At 34.7% G+C, this 24,541-nt stretch overlaps 1 protein-coding gene across 1 annotated transcript; it reads right to left on the bottom strand.

Annotated features, from left to right (window-relative positions):
• Positions 1-401: 401 nt before the first annotated feature.
• Positions 402-24,541, bottom strand: LOC145664912 (palmitoyl-protein thioesterase ABHD10, mitochondrial-like). Its single transcript, XM_081732007.1, has 5 exons — positions 23,847-24,541; positions 10,304-10,445; positions 9,598-9,717; positions 6,533-6,694; positions 402-1,330 (listed from the first exon to the last, which is right to left on the bottom strand). The coding sequence occupies exons 1-5, from the start codon at positions 24,035-24,037 to the stop codon at positions 1,163-1,165; spliced, it is 783 nt and encodes a 260-aa protein (XP_081588133.1). The 5' UTR covers positions 24,038-24,541; the 3' UTR covers positions 402-1,162.

Raw genomic sequence — 24,541 nt, 5'->3', positions numbered from 1 at the left:
AATTACAGCTAAAATTAATAAAGACTATATGGTTTCAATGGTAAACCTCCGTTATTATCAGTGGAGGTAAAGAAAAGTAAGCTGCAAAACACAATGTTACATTCAACGTCTTTGGACTAAAAATGCTGTTGATATAGATAAAAACTTGAGTTGCTTAGCATTGATGAAGAAATGATTTTATTCCAAAAAAGTTGAAGGTAACATTCCATAATGTGAGATGTGTTGCAGCTTTTAAGTTTCTTCATTTGTATTGATAATAACGAATGGTTGCTGTTTAAACAAAATCTGAGCACGATACGAAAATATAAGAATTTGTGTAAACGCGACCTTCTCTAACAATGTAATTCTTTTATAATAGTGCTTAATTAGGTAATTTTTTTGACAATACAAATATGCTCGAATTCATCACTTTAGGCTACTTTATTTTCCCAGTGTAAAGAGAATTAGTGTCTTCTAATCCACAATATCTTTCTTCCACAGTGATTGTCTCTTTAGAATGTATAAGATAACGAACTTCTTCCACCTGATTAAACTATACGATCTTTTCCTGTCTTTCCTCCTTATATCGTTATATTTCTGCGAGGGGCAGTCAAAATGTTCCCGGAATTTGTTGTAGCTCTTTACTATCACAATATAAGTACAAATTTACTTAATCGCCATCAAGAAGATAGGTACCTTCGAAACACATACCCTTGCTTCATCGCTTCTACTATTGCTGGGAACACCGACGAAAGTCTTCTTTTTTTTTTATCTTCCGAAGTTCAGCCGTCGCGTTGGCTCTGTTCTTTCCTACGGTGGCGAAACAGGTGTCTTTGAGGCCCACATCCGATGGCGTTAAACCGTTTTTAAGCTCATCAAAGCCTCTGAAGCAGATTTTCTCCAATTTGCACATGAAATTGATGTTTGCTCAATTTGTGGAATTACGACAACTGATCAACACCACATTTCTCCGTTAAGCTACGCTACTCATGCACTGCCTGCTATGACCTATTCACACTTATCAAATTCATAATTAGGTGACCTAGGAACTCTATTGTACAAGGTTCATTATGATTGAGTCACTAATGTCGAAACTGCAACATTATTCCGGGAACTTTTTGACTTCCCGTCGTAATTTGTACATATGTTACCATATCTACATAGTTGAAAACACAGATGTTTATTATTCTTGTGAGTTTTTGAGTAATTGTTGCAGAGTGTTCAATAATAGCTGGATGTCCTGTGGTTCCGACATTCGATGCTTCCCGCATTTTCTGTAGATAACATCTACATCATTGCTCTCCAAGGCAGACATCAAGGATAGTGAATGTTTGAAAGAGACATCGGGATCCTAAAATGAAGGAAAAAAAGATTTTAATATGCCTTACGTGATACTGCATTTAAGAAATTAATGGATAGGTGCAGCCTAGTTTGCAAAATCATCTCAGTTTTGTTGGGAGAGGAGTATGTTTTCTTTTCCCCTTTTTCATTGTATTAAAACGTACGTTATTTTAAGCAAAATCCGTGGAAAAACTACTGGGACAAACGGGTGAATAGAGAAAGCCACATAATTTCGAACAAAGGAGTGAATGGTAAAAGCCACAATTGTGATCGAATGAGTGAATGAAGAGTTACACAATTTCAAACAAATGGGTGAATGCAGAAAGTTACACTATTCCGAACAAACGGATAAATGAAGAGTCAATTCCGAACAAATGAATGAATGGAGAAAGCAACACTTCCGATCAAACGGATAAATGGAGAGTCAATTCCGAACAAATGGGTGAATGGAGAAAGCAACACTTCCGAGCAAACGGATAAATGGAGAGTCAATTCCGAACAAATGGGTGAATGGAGAAAGCAACACTTCCGAGCAAACGGATAAATGGAGAGTCAATTCCGAACAAATGAAGAAAGCAACACTTCCGAGCAAACGGATAAATGGAGAGTCAATTCCGAACAAATGGGTGAATGGAGAAAGCAACACTTCCGAGCAAACGGATAAATGGAGAGTCAATTCCGAACAAATGGGTGAATGGAGAAAGCAACACTTCCGAGCAAACGGATAAATGGAGGGAGAGTCAATTCCGAACAAATGAAGAAAGCAACACTTCCGAGCAAACGGATAAATGGAGAGTCAATTCCGAACAAATGGGTGAATGGAGAAAGCAACACTTCCGAGCAAACGGATAAATGGAGAGTCAATTCCGAACAAATGAAGAAAGCAACACTTCCGAGCAAACGGATTAATGGAGAGTCAATTCCGAACGAACAGGTGAGTGGAAAAAGAATTTTGAACAAAGGTAAATGGAGAGTCCAAAATTTAGAACAATCGGGAAGTGGAGAAAGTCACATAATTCAGAATTTCAAGATGTACGAGTTACGACTTTCGTGTGGGAAGAACGCACAGAGTGTATACAGCTCCGGGAAAGAGACTTTGAGGTAGTCAACGAAAAAGGTGGAACGATAATAAAGTGTGTCCCAGTAAAAGCGGCGGATTTAATATGCTGAAGGAAATACTGTGTATTTACAAAATGACAAATATTTTTACATCATTACAATGGGTTAATGCTCCTATTTAAGAATGAAAGATGACAGCCGGCGTATGTCTCCCGAGTAGCCCTGTAGACAGTGACGATGTCAAAGTAGGGGCAAGGGGGGCGAGTGTTTCTCGGGGACATTGCCTGTCCCCCCGTCCGAATTTTCTCCCCAGACATGTAGTGTAGGTCAAGCAATATGAATCTATCCTTCCTGGTATATATATATATATATATATATATAGATAGATAGATAGATATAGATATAGATATAAAAGCGGTTCCTACGTTTTATACATTGTATGTAGATATATCACAGAGCATTGTTTTTGGTACTACCTTCTTAATTTTCCATCGACTGCACTATAGCAATATCCATAAAATTTATCTTATTCTTTTCTTCCATTTTTATTTCCAACTTTATTCCTTTTTCTTCACTCCTACTTCTGTTAATCAATTTCTACAAGTGTAAGGAAAAATATCATTGGTTCCGGGAAGAGTGAGCGTGGCCTACTTTCACTTTGTTTATATCTAAGTTGCTGTTTCTTAGATTGATCTTTCATAAAGTCTCTGATGAAGGCGATGTGAGATTGTCGAAAGTCACAGAATTGTTATTAATCCATTTATTGCTTTGATCAGTTTGTGTTTTGTTAATACATATTCCCACCTCCTTTCTTTTTATAACTGTCTGTACACATATCTGTTAAAACGAAATAATCAAGTGCAGTTAAGCATAAATGAAGTCAACTACAGTGAAACCCCTCTCCTCCGCCCTCGGCTGGTCCGCCACTTCGGTTGATGCGACCGTGCTCCGAATCGAACTCGTCCCGACTCGTCGGTAACTCACAAGGTCCATTGTCATTTACTGCCGTCACGACATTGTTTTCTTACTGTTACGGCTTGTCCGCTTTAGTGCTCCGTTATCTCTTGTATCGTTTCTTTCGTTATGCGTGTTTTCTGTAGGGATGGCCACAAAGTTCCGGTTCCGGCGGAACCGGATCTGTATCCGAAAACCCGGTTCCAGAACCGGATCTTAGGAATCGGTTCCAGGTCTGGATCTGAAAACCCGGTTCCAGAACCGAATCTTAGGAACCGGTTCCAGACCTTGATCCGAAAGCCCCCAAAGACCCTAAAGGAGGCACAAAGTTCACCTTCAAAACGCTGCAAAGAGGACCATGCGCTTGTGCCATCCCCGCCCAGACCCGCTTGTACCCCCAGAAAAAAATTTTGGTCCATTAGTGGGTGTTTAGCCAAATGAATTGGCCAGTTTGCCTGTTTAGCCAATGAGTTTGCCAGTTACCCAGTTTATTTAGCCAAATAAGACAAGCGGCCGCCGCCTGGGCGCCTGCCTCTCGATTCCAACATTTCATCTAGCACACTGTTCACAGCCTGCCAGCAGCTTGGGTTTAGCGTAGGGATGGTCACAAATTTTCGGTTCCAGCTGAACCGGTTCTTGAAGATCCGGTTTTCAGAACCGGTTCCGTAACTGGTTCCAGACCTGGATCCGGAAACCCGGTTCCAGAACCGAATCTTGAGAACCGGTTCCAGACCTGGATCCGAAAAATCGGATTCGGTCAGACCCGAAAACCGGTTCCACCAGGAACCGGTTCTGGCCATCCCTAGTTTTCTGTACTGTACTGTGCAGTTTTTAGTGCTTACTGCTCGTTTGTTTTACGACAATGTTCTGTATTCGTTACAGTACAGTGTTTTTTTTTTATTATTATTTCAGGAGTGAAACATAAACACGTTACTCTTTCATTACATGAAAAATTAGCAGTGCTACAAAGACTGAACAAGGGGGAATCACTTCAGAAAATTGCCAAGGAACTCAGTGTAGGCGTTAGGACAATAAAAGATTGGGGAAGAAATCGGAGACATTGAATCATATACATTGAAGATAGATGGTGAAAACGCTCTTAAGAATCGCAAAACATTGAAAAAGACAACTTGAACTGCTTGACAACGCATTGTGGATGTGGTTCTGCCAAGAAAAAAGGAAAGGAACTCCGATATCTAGGCCCATTATAAAAGAAAAGGCAATAGCTTTGCACAAAAAACTAGAAGCCGGAAGTGAGGTCGCAGCTAGTAAAAGTTGAATTGATCGCTGAAAAACCCGTCCTGGCGTCCACTGTGTTTCAATTTCTGGTGAAGAACTATCGTCTGATGCCGAGGCGGCTCAGAAGGTTTTTTTTTTTTTTTTTTTTTTGTGTGAAATTTCAAGAAAATGTCGAAGAATATTAACTGTTATTTTGAAAAGTGTATAACATAGACGAGACAGGATTAAACTACAAAATGCTGCCAAACAAAACGCTCGCTGCATCAAATGAAACTGTGGCAGGAACGAAACTTATAAAAGATAGGCTAACCATTGCTCCTTGCAGCAATGCTGATGGTACGCACAAGCTTCTCCTGTTTGTTATTGCAAATCTAAGAAGCCTAGGGCATTCAAAAACAAACTTATCTTCCTTGTTGGTTTATTCACAAATCTGCTTGGATGGATTACAATCTTTCCAAATCTTGGTTTCTCGAGGAGTTCGTTCTACCTGGTGAAAAAGACCAAACAAACAAATAATTTTTAAATCCTCTTCGTGCACTATTGCTGTTGGATAACACACCATCACATCCTCTGAGTCATTGGAATTAGTGAAAGAACACATAAAAGCTATCTTCCTTCCACCAAATGTCACAACACTTATCCAACCAATGGACCAGGGAGTTATAGAATGGTTAAAGACGCGTTATCGCAGAAAATACATCAGCTCAATTTTAGAAAAGTCCGAAGAAGGTTGTAACATATTTGAAGCTGTGAAATCCCTCAACATCAAAGATGCTGTCTATACGCTTGCTGAGTCATGGGAGGAACTGAAACTTGACACGCTGCGAAAATCTTGGCGTAAGCTTTGGCATGAAGTTATGACCGAAAGTGATCAGATCGAAGATGAGCAAACTAATGACACACAGGAAATCGTTAAATATCTACAAACTGTACAACCGAATGTCCCTACCAGTGAAGTTAAGGAGTGGATTGCCCAATGTGGCAAAGACTGTGAAACCAGTGAAGAGCTAATGACAACCAAAATAATGGTGAAGAAACTGTGAACGAGGGCTCGGACAGCGATGATTATATCGAACTCCCTACTCGAATTTCACACACCGACCCCAAGAACGCTTCTGATATTACTCTTCAGTACACCGAGCAGAACTCAACCTCAACACCTATGGACATTTTGTGGATCAAGAAATGAAGGAACATTGCAGCTAAGTCTAGAATTTCAGCTGCTAAACCAAAATCTATAACTGATTTCTTTCCTAATTATTTTTTACTACAGGCTTACCTAGTACACAATGTACATACAGTATGTATGTACTTTTAAAAAAAGAAGAAAGAGCATGTTCGGCCATTTTATTCGGCACTCCGATTGAATCAGAGTGCCTCATGCCTGCTGATAGAAGGAAAGGCAGAAAGAAAACCAGGAAGAGGAAGACCAAGGATAGAATATCAGAATATCTAGATTCAGTTACGAAGAACAGACCTTATCAAACTATTAAACAGCTCTTCCAAGGGAAATAAAAGTTTTAAAATTCCCATGTTGCCCACCAATCTATGGTTGAAATGAACAAGAAGACAGTATGTGCTGCTCTTTACAATAATAATAACAGCTTCTGTGCGCTTTTTGCAATGTTTTTACTGTAGAGAACAATACAGTCATTTTTGAGTTCAGAGATTGTTTATCTTACTGTAAATCCGTATTTTCTGATACAGAGATAGTTTATTTTACTGTAAATCCATATTTTTCTGTATTTTCTGATACAGAGATTGTTTATTTTACTGTAAATCCGTATTTTTCTGTATTTTCTGATACAGAGATTGTTTATTTTACTGTAAATCCGTATTTTCTGATAATCCGAACTTTTTGCGTTCCGACTATACCCCCAGTTCCAAAGGTAACGGATTAGTAGGGTTCTACTGTATTTTAAAATTTACTATGCTAAGAATAATTTTGTAAATTACCTACCTCAACACCATGTATAATCCTCACTGGTACATGAATAGGAATTGTCTTCGTTAGATCTAACTCATGTTTTTCACTCTCCTCTGCAAAATCTTTTCGTAAAATTACTTCACAGTATCTTCCCTGACAAGTGACTAACTTCCCATTATTAAACTTCTCTTTATCCTGTAATTAATACCTTATAGTTAACATAATATCAAATTTTATATACTGTGGTATGACAATTTAAAATATTCATTTATAATTGTGGAAAAATACAAAAGGAATTAAACATATCACTTATTTTGTATAAGATAACTTTCAAGAAGCCATTCCCACTAATAACATTCTATTACATCTTCTCGTAACACATTACTACTACAAAAAACTATTGTCAAAGACAAAAAAGTGGTCTTTATTTACAGATTTCATACCTTTCCAATCATGTATATAACCTGATCCTTTTCTTTTCGTTTTGATCATTAATAAATAGCTCTTCTCCATTAAAAGGAAGAATGGAAGTTGATGAAGGTAAATACAGCATAGAACATGATTATTTAGAAGCTGGCATAGAGAAGCATAGCCAATTACAGAACAAACAACAGTCCGTTCCTTATACGAGATTACATAGGACTTAGTGCATTACTCTACCTTACTCATAAATGGCAGACAAATAACGTAATCTATTATAGACAAAGGATCAAAGTGTATAGTTTGTTAAGTAAAGATTACTGTTAAAATTCATTGGAATGATTGATTCTTCGAATATTAGATATTTGAATAAGTGTTTAGGTAATTCTTCGCATAATAAATAACGATTCGAGCAAAAAACGGATAACAAACAACTATTTGAACAATAAACGGATAACGAATAACGAGACGATCAATAAATTGATAACGAATAATGATTCGAACAATAAACGCATAACGAATAACTATTCGAACAATAAAATAACGAATAACTTCGAACAATAAACATAACGTTGGAACAATAAACGGATAACGAATAACTATTTGAACAATAAACGAATAACGATTCGAGCAATAAATGGATAACGAATAATGATTCGAACAGTAAACGGATAACGAATAACTATTCGAACAATAAAATAACGAATAACTATTTGAACAATAAACGGATAACGAATAACAATTTGAACAATAAACAGGTAACTATTCGAAAAATAAACGGATAACGATTCGAGCAATAAATGGATAACGAATATCTATTCGAACAATAAAGGGATAACAAATAATTACGCGAACAATAAACGTATAACAAATAATTATTCGAACAATAAACGGATAACGAATAATTATTGGAACAATAAAGGATAACAAATAACTATTCGAACAATAGATAGATAACAAATAATTATTCGAACAATAAACGGATAACGAATAATTATTCGAGCAAGAAATGGATAACAAATAACTATTCGAACAATAAACGGATAACGAATAACGATTACAGCAATAAATGGATAACGAATAATGATTCAAACAATAAACGGATAATGAATAACTATTCGAACAATAAAATAACGAATAATTATTAGAACAATTAACAGATAACTATTCGAACAATAAAATAACAAATAACTAATCGAACAATAAACAGATAACTATTCGAACAATAAACGGATAACGAATAACTATTTGAACAATAAACGAATAACGAATAATTATTCGAACAATAACTGAAAAAACGAATAATTATTTGACACATTAATTGATTCAATAATTGTAAAAATTAAAACTTAAACTTGGGAAAATGTAATTGATTAAATTAAAAATTAATGTCAGAGAAAAGTTCTAATTAATTATAAATTAATTAATTGTGATTCAAATTAAAAATGACTATTTTCGTTACTATTGATTGAAAGTTGACTTTACTGTGAAATATAATAGATAAAGTTAAGGACATGAGAAAAATTAGTATACTGAAAAGTTAACTGTTTCCAAACAAAACTGATAAACAGTAAAATTAAAATAATATAAAAACCAAATTTCATTTTATATAGTTTCTGAGAAAGGAATTAATGATTAATTTTTTAATCGTTGTGAATTTTTAAAAATGTTATCAATTAAAAATTTACTCCTGAAAAATGTAATCAATAAGTTAAAAATAATGAATTTTAAATGATTAATTTAATTGTTAATTATTTAACGGATTAATTTCAAATGTATTATTAATAATGAAAATGAATATTCGGATATTTAATAATAACAGAAAAAGTATTAGAATAACTAACGGTGGCTCAGTGGTAGAGCGTTCACCTCTGGTGCATGGGGTCGTTGGTTCGATCGCAGCTCACGCCAAGTGAACTTTGTGGTGGATAAACACCGTGTGCGTGGGTTTTCTCGGGGTTCACTCGTTTTCTCCTACTTTCTTCATTCCACCATTTCATTCATTTCTCGTCATCACCGTCTCCTTTAGCCTCCACAGCATATACGTGGGACGTAAAACAGAGATTACATTTCATTTTTCATTAGAATAACTTTAACAGAACTACCAAAAAGAATCATAAAATAAAATATTATAACTTTGAATCAATTATTACTCATTTGATTTCCCATTCATAAATTTTCCTCCACTAATTAATTTTCCCATTCATTATTTTTTCGCTGGATCTGAAAAGAATAACGGAACAATATTTAGATAACACAGTATTACAATCAATTCTCTAAGTATGGTAGTATTTACAATTAAAATATCCGATCTTCATACATTACATAATCTCGACAACTTTTAATTTAATAGCTTTTGACTAATTAACTAAACCTTTCTTTTAATGCATACGTTCTTTAATATTTTATAGGAATACTCTCTAGCAGAAGTAGTACATTATGTCTCAAACTTGAAACACGGTGTGATTTAATTAAGCCAACTCTTTAGCAAAGATGAAATGGCTCTTTTGTTAGGACTAACAATCATTAACCTTTATATGTGCTCTGGGAATCCTAGTCACATGTTTACATTCCTGACATGATTTCGGCAAACAATTCTGTGACTATCGGCTGTCAGACACCAAATGAAGAGCTTCGAATAATAATAATAATAATAACAATAATAAAATAAACATTACCTTATCGGTCAATGTTTCATACATTTCGGCCATATACGGTCGAATACGGTTAACAGCGGGTGCAATAAGGATCAAACTATGGATTCGTGTGATATTTTTCAAAGCAACTTGTAGTGAAATCTGCAAATTAAAAATAAATTTAGCATTAATTTCTTTTTGTACGTATCAGGAAATAAACTTAAAAAAACAAATCATTATTCCCTGAAGCTTTTATTTAACTCCACAGAGAAATATATAGTTATATACTAACGAAAGGAAGAAACAGCCGATTTTTCTTACATACCAAAATCCTCTATAGGTGCGAATTCTATAATGCACAAAGAGTGAAAAAGCGACTGACTGGACCGCGACTCGAACCTGGAACCTCCAGCACACCGTGCCGCTTCCCAGAACAGCTACTCTCATTTTTGAGGTCGGTGCTCCCATCTCGGATCACGTGGGTTGTAGCACAGACCCCTGCTCTGATTGGACAATCCTGTGTCCATATACCGAGCACCTTATTACAGTTGTAATTTCATATATACTAATGGAAGTAGGAAACAAACGATTTATTTTCATAAGGTGCAGGAGGTTCCGGGTTCGAGTCCTGATCTAGTCAGTCATTTTTTTCACTCTTTGTATGTTCACAGAGAAAGCTAACTGAAAACAAAAACGAAATCTAATTTGTTACAAAAACTATTATTAAATTCTCGGAGAAATATCTTACCCAGCCTCCAAGGCTAGAACCAATAAGAATTACATTGCCCTTAGCAACTTGTTTTACAACTTGATCCAAATCCTCAATCCAATGTCCAAGCAGAACCTCTTCTAAATTGCCAGGCGATAAACCCAAACCTTCATAATCAAATCTGGAAGAAGAAATTACCAAAAATAACATTATATGGATTAGAAAAAAAGGATCTTAAATGATATTAAGAGAAAAAAATATCGAAACAATATAAAGCATATATTTGTTGTAATCACTAAATATGTTACTGTTCTGAGAGTACTAGTCGCAAGTTCGATCTCACTTCAAATTACGATTTAACCCTTAAAATGATAAGCCCTTTTTTTGTAACACAAACTGATGAGGTGAGTCCATTGGGCTCAACTTGGTTTTCTTCACAATTTTGAATTTTAGGCATATTTTTACCTAATAAACTTTCTACATGCATCAGGGATGCTTGTTTATTCTTCGATGATAGTAAACAAAGGGATCATATATTGACGGCTGCATCTATAATGCTTTATAGTAAACTACTGAAATTGATTTATTTTCCGAGATGTGTCCGGTGAACTCACCATATCATTTTAAGGGTTAAACAACTCGCTGATCAAAATGATATTTTTATTGTGAGAATTATTAATTTGCAACAGTTTTGCCAACTGATTAATTTAGTTTTATCAGACACTATTAGTACACAGGTAGTGACAGATTTAATATAAGAGACAGCGAAGAAAATTCCTTAATCTGATTGGTTCCTATATGCTACTACAGCCAATTCTCTTACCATCAACACCCAAAAATAAAAAAATAAATAAATAAAAATAAAACAGAAAAAAGCGGAGGGGAAAGATGGAATAGCGACTTTTGTGTGTGTATGTGTGTTGATGTAAGGGGATTGCCTGTAGTACCATATAGTAACCAATCAAGATTCAATATATTTTTTTTCACTGTTTCTTATATATAAAATCTATCACTACTTGTGTATTCATAGTGTCTGATGAAGCCAAGTGAATAGTTGATGAAACTGTTACACGTTATTAATTTTTAAATTAAATGTATTGTTTTGCTCAGCGAGTAGTTTCAATCAGATTTAAGTCTACTAAAGCAAAGCTTGTATAATGAAATATATATCCAATAATGGAATGTATAATGGAATATATATATAACTATCCACTTGGCTTCATCAGACATTATATCTATATCTACCTATGTACATATATATATATATATATATATATATATATATATATATATATATATATATATATATATATATATATATATATATATATATATATATATATATATATAGGGGAAGACGTTGTACCTGTGAACACTTTTAGAGTCTTCGAAATTTTGGTGCTAATATTCAGCACTTTTTTCCCAATTTTTGTCGTACATTTGAAGTGTCATCTCTTTGCTATCAGATAGGATGATTTTTAAACGTGTTACATAATTACAATAGCTCTTATAAGATAAAATAAGAACATATCCGTTTTATTCACAGGTACATTCTGGTCGATGTACCATTGAACAGACTCTCTTGCACCTTTGAACAGTGATAATTACAATGTTTCTGCGGCAATAATATAAAAAGAAGCCACAAATATTAACAGTTATAAATTGCAATAAAAGGTTTAGCTATAAAAAGCTCCCCAGAATTAAAATTTTAATAATTAAATTAAAAATTGAAGAGAAGTTCTAACAAAAACTTGTGAGCAATAAAGTTGAGAATATATAACTCTTAACATTATGTTATATAATAAGCGAATATATAGAAACTACTTAATATTATAATTAATAACTTTATATCCTAACCTAACCTATATAAAATATATCAATTGTTTTAACTACTTACATTGTGTAGCTTTAAACAGTATTATTTATCGTTCAAAGGTACACGATGCATTAATGTTCATAGGTACAAGAGAGTCACCATTACGAAAAAAAGTTCTCCGCTAGCTTAAATATTGAACAGAAGTTAAAACTAAAAATATTACTATATTCACCAATGATTCTACCCCAAAGTTTGGACAAATAAATATCACAAGTTGCGAAAACCGAAGAGCAAAATATTCAAAAGGTAACTACAAAAAAAATCTTCGTTTTGAGGGTGAAAAAATTAAAAGGAACATTACTCGACATAACACTCAGTAAACAACAGCCAAACGCGTTTGTAGTGCTTTTTCTCATTTAATCTTTCAAATGAATTTTAATCACTGCATCTAGATAGCTCTGAATTCGAGAAAAGCACAGGTGTTCAAAGGTACAACGCCTTCCTATATATATATATATATATATATATATATATATATATATATATATATATATATATATATATATATATATAGATAGATAGATAGATAGATAGATAGATAGATATACAGATAGATAGATAGATAGATAGATATAGTGTCTGATGAAGCCAAATGGATAGTTGGTGAAACTATTATACGTAATAATTTTTAAATGAAAAAATATGTCTAAAGACATCTACCACTCGACATATCTCATTGATAGTAAGACTATTCATGGCTTTGGATTGATTGTTTTAACAAAAGAGACACTGACCAAAGCTTAAAACCCACTTTATTTTAAATTGGAAGAGCAAGAGAAGACTGGATCTCGAACGGGATTGTGAACTCATTTGGGTGGAAGTATTTATTCCAAAGCGTCGTTCTTTGTTTATTGGGTGCTTCTATAGGCCGCACAAGAACACCCCCCAGCACATCTTAGAAGCTTGCCATGACTCACTGTTACATGCGTTGTCACACGGTGACGTCATCCTATTGGGTGATTTCAACCTTTCCATCACGTGGCAGGACAGCAAGCATGGCGTCACTAAAGATGGAAACGACAGTTATTTCATGGACAATTTTATTCATGGACTTGGTCTAGGTCAACATAATATGCATAATACCCGCAATAATAGCAATCTTGACTTTATTCTCTCTAACTTAGAACCTCGTTGTGTTGTCCCATGCAGAAATCTTTTTCCATCGGACCACGATTCCTTGGATGTTTCTTTCGATTTCCTCCCCTCCACTACTACAAACCAGCCCCTCAAAAGTAGGTCACAACTTCTTTGGAAGAAAGCCCCCTGGGGTGACATCTGCCGGGCTATTGAACTGTTTCCTTGGTGTTTGTTAGAGGTAGGAACTGTTGACGACGCTGTGGACTTATTTACATCTGTTGTTCACTCAGCCATAAAGGACTTTGTGCCGGTGAAAGCATCAAAATCGAACAGGTTTCCGGTCTGGTACGACAATGAACTTCGTGAACTTTTTAAAAACAAAAAGCTTGCCTGGACTCTATGGAAATCACATCCGAGTGACTATACATACAAAAACTTTGCTAGAATTAGAAGTCTTGCCAAGAAGATACAGCGGCGTAAATACTTTGAATACATGGACTCAATTGGTAATTTTACTGTTAGTAACCCTAAAGTCTTTTGGTCTGTAATTAAATCTAGAACAAAATCTCCGGGCATACCGGCAACAGTTCAAGATGAAAAGGTTCATTCCCGTTGTGCCTACTTCCCGTTCTGCCTACAGACCCTCCAGCACTTTAAAGAAAATATTTTTAATTATCTTATCTCTAGGCAGAACGGTAATTCCCGTTGTGCCTACTTCCCGTTCTGCCTACTCTTTCGAGACGGGGAATTCTGTGCAGGGAGGGATCTTTTCTAGGGATTTTTTCTTTAGTATTTCTAAAAGCTTCTGTAAAAACAACCACCACCTCTACAAGTTTCATCATACATGGAAAATTGGTTGACTCAGTTGCAAGAATGTTAGACATTGTATGTGAAACAAACATTAAAAAAAAAAAAAAAAAGATCTAATATCAAGCAATTTCAGAACAAAATTTTATTTGGGTTTCCAGTAGTTTACCTCCAGCATGCTAAGACTTGCAGTACTAAAAAATGCCACAGTTCACATCCCCAAGACATGACTGGCCAACTATTAAACAAACAACGCAAGAGGATGAATAAGGCGGCCTTTAAAAAGAGTGTTTGTCTCCATCATATCTCTTTCCTCGAATTGATTGATTCAGTTGCCAGTAACCCGTTTGACATTGTATCTGAAACGAACACGAAACAGACTTACTTCGGGCTAATATCAATTCATTTCACAACCGAATTTCAATCGGTTTTCCAGTAGTTTATCTCCAGCATACTAAGGCTTGCAGTACTAAAAAGTGCCACAATTCACATCCTCAAGACATGTTCGGCCATACATTAAACAAACAATGCAAGAGGATGCATAAGGCGGCCCTTTTGAAAAAAAAAGAGCCTTTGTCTTTTACATCACTGCTCCTTCTTTGGCATTACCTTAACAGGTAATTTGTCTTCTAACACGATTCTATACTACATGCAATGTTACATATACTTATATTGTCAATGTAAATACTACATATCGTCAATGTTAATACCATATATCGTTAATATAGCCAATATATTTAAAACATCTCACCATCACTGTTCTAAATGCAAACAGTATGCAACTGCATCTGTGTAAGCCACCAAGTCTATTACATGTGATTCCAGACGTGCCTTCAATGATTTTATTTTTTGTTCAATTCGCTTATATTTCAGCTTTGGTTCCTTCGGCTTTTTTCCTACCTCCAACATCAGCATACAAGCTTCATTCTCACTCTGTTCTTGCTGCAACAGCTGTACAAATGTAAAAATATTTGGATGTTCTCTTGTCAGTTTTCTGTTTAATTTAGAGTGCCAGCCCTCTACAACATTATTTGTTCTTCCCTCAACATTATCATATTGGTTCCATATATCTCTGGAAAAGAGAGAAACATTAATTACATAAAACAAATCAAAGCTTGACAATAGACATTCAACAACGATTGGAAGTTGCATGTTAACGTCTGTCGTAGATAACGTTAAGGATAACGTCTGTTGTTTGTTGTTAGTAACACGGTAAATTTATAAGTATTCAGTTTTGTAATCATTACACTAGTATAGAGTTAATTTCAGATCTCTGGTATGAGCAGATTAAAATTTCGTATTGGCATGCAGATCTCAGAAATGATTTTTTATGGAATGAGAATAATAATTACGCTTACCACACTCCATTAAAGACACTATGCACCATTTCATATCCAGACACTTCTGAGCTCACAATTGTAGAACACATAGGCAATACAACAATGACAAACGAAACTAATGGAAAAACATAAAGGACAAAAATGACCGAATGAGTAGGCCTATATATGAAATACTAATCACTGCTAACGTAGATTTCGTTTCCCAAACGAAAACCACATATATTTGAAAAAAAAAAATCAAACGAAAAACAGATAGTGAAATAGCGTAGAAAATAAGGTAACTACTATATCGTACTTACTTTGTGAAAATGGCGTCTGCATCGTCCAGCCATGTTTCGACTAAATAGTCATGAAACTTCTCTGCGTTTTGTACTTCCGGGGCATTTTCCTGGAGATGCAGGAACATGTCACCCACTTGCTCCACTGGCACAAGTGGTAGTGCAGCAGCACGTCTTATCCACTTCCTGACCTCTTTGTCTTCTTCATAAAAAGTGGACAACCCCAATGACTGAACTTTCCTCCATAAACATTGGGTGTAATGGAAGAAACACCCACGAATGGCTGCATCCGGAAAAACACCAGTAACGGCATTGATTACCGCTCTTTCAAAGTCTATAATCACTGTAGTAGGATTAAAGGAAAGACCATTTGCAGAAGCCGCATCTTTAATGAGAAGCAGCATCCTACGATAGTCTCCCTCTTTCTTAGAAGGCAATAAACAAAATAGAAACGGAAAAGTCTGCCCCAAATATGTCCCATGTATGGTGTACAGCTGCTGATATATACGGGGAGCTGCTTTAAAAGTACCATCCATCCAAACTGTCTTTGTGGTTGAAAGCTTCCGTAAATTTCCGGTTGTCCCAAAGACCTGCAGAATATAATATTAATATTTAGCTCCCCTAATATATTGATAATTATTAGTGTATTAGCTAATTAACATATTAACAAACTTATTAAATTCAAACAAAATATATATTTAATATTGAATTTTCAGACATGCTGCAAGCTTGAAGTGTGATGACCAGCATACTTAATTCTAGCTAAAAATTTAAGGATGCATACTTGAATGTTAAAGTTATCTAAAGCTCGTGCCCAGAATATAATACAATTGAAATCCCTTATTTGAATCAGTTAATTGTATTAGTACACCTCTGGCTCCAAAACTAAACTTTGAGGATCCTATTAAGTAAATTCAAACTAGATGATATTAATTAATGTCTGTAAACTTAACACTGCTAACATTAAGTACTTTACGAAAGTTATTGTAATTAAAATTGAATAATAATAAATTCAGTTACCAATAATCGATCAGAATCAACACCATCATCAATTAAGAGAAATTCCTCTCCTGTTAATGTCTGTCTCCACCTGCCCTCTAACCTAATACAATTTCTTGTTGTGGGAAGTTCAGGCCTTTCTGCGCTTCTACAGTTATACAGGGTATGTTTAATTCCCTCAAATGTTGGCAAAGCGGCTGCAACCTCTTCCTGTATCCCTTCCTTTGCAATCACTTCTCTGAAGATAGAAACAAATGAAATAAATAAAAAAATACATGAATAGTTTCGTTAAAATTTACCTGCAAAATACATTCATCTGACTAGTGCAATAAGCTTGAAGTCAAAACTTGTAAACTGAGATTATTTGTACTGCTAACTTGAACTTGTATCACACGACTAGCGAGATACTAGGCCACTACCTTCAAGAAACTGACTTCAGTTTACCCAGATCAACTATTTGGTGTCTCTTAACGTAATGTTAAAAAACGAAAGAAAAAAGTAGTTAATTTTTAACTAGAAGATAGAACTAACCAATAAAATAACTACTCATTTAAAAAGAAAATTTAGTCTTACCTGTAAACTTTTGGAACTGCATCTACAGGATTCTCGGACACTTTACACTTCATCCTGTCTATTAAGCATCTTGCTTCAATTTTGCTCCTTTCTGTTTCATGAGAGTGTACTCCACTCTTTGATAAAACATCGTCACCCAAAACAACAACTGTCGCTTTGCACCCACGTGTACATTTCCAATATGTCTTTTCTTTACTACGTCTATTAATCCGGTATAAGAACCCTTCGTACGCGAGCACTTTCCCCCCGTATTTCGAACTGACAAATTCTGCCATTCTGTGCTGCTTACTATTCCTATTGATACTTATAAAGTGACAGATTAAAAATTTGAATTGAATTTTATACAGATTACTGTCTCGATCTCAGAACTTTCACTTTTCGAAGCCGTCAGGTGTTCTGAACGCTGATTGGCTACCGGTGAACACAGTAGCCAATCACCTTCAAGAGTACCAAACTGAAACAAAATCTTATAAATCCCTTTCCCTCCCCGATTATCTGACCTTTTGATTTGAGTTGAAACTCTACAAAAACATTCAATTATGATATTTGTATTTTGTATTCCTGCTATTTACATTGACAATATAAATATGAAAATAGAAGTATGTATGATATTATGGCATATAGTATAGAATCACGTATAGAAGACAAATCGCTGACGTACTGCGAGCCTTAGAATGTTGGAGATGAACTACTGGAAAACTGAATAAAATTTTGTTGTGAAATGACTTGATATTAGACCGAAATAAGTTTATTTTCTTGTAACTGAATCAATTAATTTTCCATTTCTCTGTAAGTATTAAAAAAACACATCTCTACTAAAGTAGACGTGAATAACGCTGCTAATAACAAAACTGTACCTAGTCATTTTTTCTGAGAAGAGCAAGTAAGATAACATTTAAAATATATGATGAAATTTAAAGGAATAGTTATTCTTCTTACAGAATCTATTAGAATTACTAAAGAAAAAATCCATAGAAAAGATCCCTCCCTGCACAGAATTCCCCGTCTCGAAAGAGTAGGCAGAACGGGAAGTAGGCACAACGGGAATTACCGTTCTGCCTACAGATAAGATCATTAAAAATATTTTCTACAAAGTGCTGGAGGGCCTGTAGGCATAACGGGAAGTAGGCACAACGGGAAGACACCGATGAAAATACTGAAGCGAGTGATGATCAAAGACCCGACCTCTTCAATAACTACTTCTGCAAAACATTTACTTCCCTTCCCTCTACAACCCATCTTCCCCCTCTCCGCTCCATCTGTTCGGACACCTTAACCAATCTCTCTACCACCCCGGGCGAAGTTCTGGCTCTCTTGCTATCGTTATCTCCACACAGATCACTTGGACCTGATAAAATTAGTCCTCTCTTTCTCAACAAAACTGCTTCAGTTATTACGGTTCCTCTATCTATCTTATTCAATAGATGCTTCAAGGAAGGGTATTATCCCACCAGTTGGAAACTAGCTCACGTGACCCCAATATATAAATCAGGACTTAAAGATCATGTATCCTCCTATAGGCCAATATCTCTTCTTTCTGTAATATCAATTATCTGCGAAAAAATAATCAAAGACAGGCTACTTAAATTCACCTCACCTTACATCCATAGTTCTCAGCACGGCTTTCTACCGAAAAGCTCAAGTCTCTCAAACTTAAGTACTCTTCTTTCCTGTGCAGTCAAATGTATGAATAACAATACTCAATTAGATGTTATCTATTTTGATCTCTCGAAGGCCTTTGATTCTGTCAGTCACATTCATCTTCTTCATAAACTCTCCAATAGATTTAATGTACATGGCAAATTTCTCTCTCTAATCACAAGCTACTTGAAGGACCGTAAACAGAAAGTTGTTCTTTCAGGGGCGACTTCTAACCCCCAACCCGTGATCTCAGGGGTGCCTCAGGGGAGTGTACTTGGGCCTCTGCTGTTTGTCCTGTATATGGATGATCTCTACACGCACTTATCAGCTCAACCTAGTGGCCTTCTGCTTTTTGCTGACGATTGTAAGTTATACAGAGAAATATCGTGTCTCCATGACACAACTGCTCTACAGGAAGACATAAATTACCTTACAGACTGGTGTGAAATGTGGCACTTGAAACTCAACAGTACGAAATGTGACAGTATTACTATTACTTTGAAAAAGTCTCCTGTTCCCTCCACATACCATATCAACGATTCCCCTATCACACATTCTGCTAGTCATAATGATCTTGGTGTCATCTTTGATTCAAAACTCACATTCTCTGACCACATCTCCTCAATACTAAAGAATTCAATGCGCATGTTGGGACTTCTTTATCGATTCACCGAACTACGCACTGTTTCTTCATTAGCAACTTTTTATAAGACATTAATAGCGCCCAAGATCGAATACTGCTCTCCCATATGGGCCATGGCAGCACCTACACATCTCTCCAGACTTGATACTGTTCTCAATTTCTTCATCGCTATAGTCCGTTTTCGTGTTCCTGCCCTTCGAATATTATCTAAGAAGGAACTCTTGCGACATCTTAATATTCAGACTCCTGAAGTACGCAGAACTATCTCTGACCTGAAATATCTACATAAAATAGTTAATGGAAACTTAAGATCGGAAATATTACTTCAGGAACTATCCTTACGTGTCCCTTCCCGCATCACCCGAAATACCCACCTATTCCATCTTGCCCGTCCTAGGTTGGCTGTTATACAGAGGTCTCTTTTTTATAGAATACCAAACTGTTATAATCAAGTAACAACTGATGTGGACATATTTTCGAGCTACCCAGTGTTTGAAAGAGCAATTAAACGAGCTTTGACGGAATAGTTTTACTCTTACACTCTTTTTTCTATGTTGTTGTTATTGTTATCTTGTTTTTTTTTCTTTTGTTAGCATGTCCCTGTGTAAAATGGCAAAGTTATGCTGTATCTGGGAATTTGTTCAATAAATAAATTATAATGTGTAACTGTTTCGGATATCTAGCTTATCCTTCTTCAGACACTATCGAAAATAAATGAAAATACAGACATATATATAAATATTGTTATGACAAAGTTTAAATTCTTTAACCTTTGATAAGACGGAGGTATTGGAGATGGAGAAAAGAATGATAATAAGGAAGTGGAAAGAAGCGGATTGGATAAAGAAAGTAGGAAGAGATAAACTGATAAACTGGACAGGAGGCTTACCAATTAATGAATTATGGCAAGGAAGTTTGAAAAGCATAGAGAAAAATATTTTTTTTTTTTAAAAAAAAAGGCCCTTATAAGAACCAAAAGTGAAGGAATGTGATTAATTGGAAAGTGAACACGAAGACGTATGGGATTGGCTGAAGGCCTCAGTAAATAAGAAAAAAATAAAAATAAAAAATAAATTAAAAAGTACAACAATGACTATATATATATATATATATATATATATATATATATATATATATATATATATATATATATATATATATATATATATATATATATATATATGTCTGTTAAAAGAATGTAAACTTTTTTATAAGAATGACTATATATATGACGGTTAAAGAATTTAAACTTTGTCATAACAATATTTATATATATGTCTGTATTTTCATTTATTTTCGATAGTGTCTGAAGAAGGATATGCTAGATATCCGAAATAGTTACACATTATAATTTAAAATAAAGTGGATTTTAAGCTTTGGTCAGTGTCTCTTTTATTAAAATATCTCATTGAACTGAACAAAATGGATGAAAATCCTCATGCGTAGTTTTCGTGAAAACCAAGAAAAATAATTTATTTTTTTAACTTAAAAATTGATGCTGTACGGTACCCATGCCAACTATTAAGATGAAAGTGATGCTGAAGAATATCTTCATCAAGCTTTTTTTTTAATTTTGACATTAACCAAATGACAATGCATAGGATGGTTAATAAGATATAGTCCAAATTATGATTAACCATTAAACTTTTCGTTTAACTGTAGAATTGCAGTTATAGTATGAATTATCTATGATTAACATAGAACGGGACGCATGTAAGAGGGCTCGCAGTCATAGCAATAACCAACTTTTTCTTAGAAATCTAGACATCGATAATTCCTACACCAATATTAATGAACATTCTGTTTATGATGAAAAGAATCGAATTTCAAGAAACGGTTTTAATGCATGTAATACGTTATTCGTGTCTTGGATCATTGTTTCAAGTACCGTATCATGACTTAGCATTGACAAATATGAAGTAAGTACATATCTTGATGTTTGTGGAGGGGGGGAGCTTTGGAGGGCGCAAAATCCGCTAGGAAAAAAAGAGGGAAAATTACTTCGAATATATGTATGGGGGCGCCGTCGTACACTCGCCCCGGGCGCTGATTTTCCACAGCACGGCACTGCTTCAGTATTCTGGTTCACTACAGAGTCCTCCTCGTACTATAGTAAAATGTCGCAATGCCACGACTTCGGGAGTCCAAGTCGTTTTGTTCTTCGACTAATGGTGAGGTTATGCACTTACTGTACTCGTGGTGAAATAGTAGGTACGTGTGCACCTACAAGAAATATACTTGTATCATCATCTTTGTCAATCCATGAACTTACACGATGACATTGTGTAAGGTAGTTGACTTCGGTACGTGGAAACACATTCAAAGACAGAATTACAAACCACTTTTTACACATATAGAATTATAAGATGGTTGTTCTCTATGGTTGTGAAACATGGTCATTTACTCTGAGGGAAGAACATAGACTGAAAGTATTTGAGAACAAGATCCTGAGACAAATATTCGGACCCAAGAAGAACGGGAATGGGGAATGGCGGTAACTTCATAACGAGGAACTACATAATTTATATGGTTTACCCAACATTGTCGTCAAGTCTAGGAGGCTTAGGTGGACAGGTCATGTAGCTAGAATGGAAGAAAGTAGAAACGCTTTCAAAATCTTGACTGGAAGACCAATAGGAAAACGACCATTAGGAAGACCTAGGCGCAGATGGGAGAACAATATTAAGATGGATCTCGCAGAGATTGGAATACAAAGTAGAAACTGGATGCAGTTAGCTAAGGAAAGAAGTCAGTGGAGAGCGGCATTGAACCTCCGGGTTCCATAGGCCATAGAGTTAGTTAGTTAGTTAGAAGTCTAAGAAGTTAATCATAAATTAGTTTTGAAGTACCCAGAGTTTTCTTTCGCTATCCTTTGCAACACATTTAGAAGAGTAATGAACTAAAAATATAACCACGGACAAAAGTTTAATAAATTAGTTTAACGTAGTCCGTGATAGTATTACCCAAAGATGGGACACATATTAATTGATAGATCACATCGACCTGAATAAAATGAAATTTCTAAGGTTCAATTTTGATGCGTAGTTTTTGAGAAAACCGATATAAAGTAATTCTAATGACATTAGAAAACATATCGTTCGTTGTCAATAATAGTAATAATAATAAACAATTTTTATTCTGTTATAACACATTTTTATTTATTTATATACTGTACGTGTAAAAAAATAGCCTGTTAAGTAGCAGATACATATATTGTTCTTTGTATTTTCCTAACAGTAATGTACACATATGCCTACTTCTAAGTATGAACGAATGTAACCAAAAGGCTAAATGCAAGAAAATAATAAAGAAAAAACATATATATATATATATATATATATATATATATATATATATATATATATATATATATATATATATAGTACTGTATTTAATTTTATGATTTGTAATTAAATACGTATACAAATGGGCCAAGTATCACGAGTTACTGATCTCGATATCTTCATTAATTTATTACGTTTTATTAATTATTATTAACAATATTAATGTTATTGTTTAGTTCCAATTATGATAACAATATGTTGATAGCAGTACTGGGAGAAAGCACTTTAAGAGCGTAACACAACGGTTACGCAAGAACATGAGCAATAACTCAACATTTTACTGTGTAAAGAAATTTTTCACCTTGTACATATAACTTATAACCTTGTACTAATATTTCTAACATGTTCCATGTACTTGGTCCTCCTGTAGCCATTATGCACGAAAAGGGTGGTAAACTAAATAACAAGGATATTTCGAACAAGGAATTTTCGCATTTTCATATTCTTCTGCCAAGTATACTGTGGATTGATTTTCTAATTTTGATACAGCCTAAATGATTAACTTAATTTCTTGTTACCATACATAAAACGACTTAACATTTCACTTATCTTTGGAGTATATCCAATAATTTAACAATACCTCTGGTGCCCTTGGTTCGATCACAGCTCGAGCCAAGTGAGTTTTGTGGTGGACAAACATCGTGTGCGTGGGTTTTCTCAGGGTTTTTCCGTTTCCTCCCACTTCTTTATTCAATCGTTTCATTCATTTGTCATCATCACCGTCTCCTTTAGCCTAGTTGACATAAACATGGGACGTAAAAAAGATTTTTCATATATTTAAAAATAATTATTCTTTCGTTGAACAATTTTCTTAAGTGTATAGTTAGCTAGTTTGGTTCTGAACTCAATTTCAATGGAAACCCTTCAATCATCTTGCAAAGCACATCATGGGTTGTAAAACTAAATTAGTAATAAAACATTTGGATTTGAATATCTTTCATTTTAATTACAACAATCGAATTGTAATTGTAGGAAACATTTTAAACGTTAAGATGTGTAAATACCTGATATAACAATGATTATAGTGTTGACAAAATTTTTCCAAGGCTTGTGATTTAATCCCATCCATTGTTGACATAAATCCCGGAACATATATAATTGTAGGACTCTTTGATCCATCGCGTTTCACATAAGCAACTTTCCTAGATTGTTCTATTTGCAAATAATTGATATTTGCCGAAACACTTTCACTCATTATGCGGTTATGTTTATTCAACTCCTCTGCGCAATTGGCTTCCTCAAATGTCTAGTATACAATAAAAATTACTTGATTTAATGTTTACGTAAAACAAGAAGCAAACAATCCTAATCTAATCAAAAGATAATGAATTACTTTCTCTTGACCTTGAAGCTGACTTATCGTTCTTCTTGCTCAAGGTCTTAAGAAATCAAGTACAAAGATAGTATGCGTAGGTGTTTGAATCTCCAGAGTCTAAATGCGACTTCAGCTTCAGACATGAATATAACGAAACTGTAAACAGAAGCTGAGACCCATCCCAGCCTTGGAAATTTAAAAAAACATGAAAAGATATGAGAGAGAAGGTATTCAGAATTTTAGACTTAATACAGAGTCTTCCAAAAGTCCTGCTAAAAGGTAAAAAGCTGTAACTTTGAAAGTACTACTTACAATTTTGTATTTTGTTTGTAATGTTTAGTGGAAATGTTAAAATTTTGTTGGCAACAATGAGCGGATGTAAAC

Source organism: Thermobia domestica, chromosome 1 (assembly GCF_964235325.1).
Source record: "Thermobia domestica chromosome 1, izTheDome1.hap1.1, whole genome shotgun sequence".
Taxonomy (NCBI): domain Eukaryota; kingdom Metazoa; phylum Arthropoda; class Insecta; order Zygentoma; family Lepismatidae; genus Thermobia; species Thermobia domestica.
This window is presented reverse-complemented; position numbering and strand designations above follow the sequence as displayed.

Coding starts and splice junctions, on each gene's coding strand:
- LOC145664912 (XM_081732007.1), bottom strand. CDS start 24,037: ATGAGTGAAAGTGTTTCGGCAAATATCAATTATTTGCAAATAGAACAA. Junction 10,446..23,846: donor TATAATCATTGTTATATCAG/GTATTTACACAT, acceptor TTCTTCTTCCAG/ATTTGATTATGAAGGTTTGG. Junction 6,695..9,597: donor ATGAAACATTGACCGATAAG/GTAATGTTTATT, acceptor TATTAATTACAG/GATAAAGAGAAGTTTAATAA.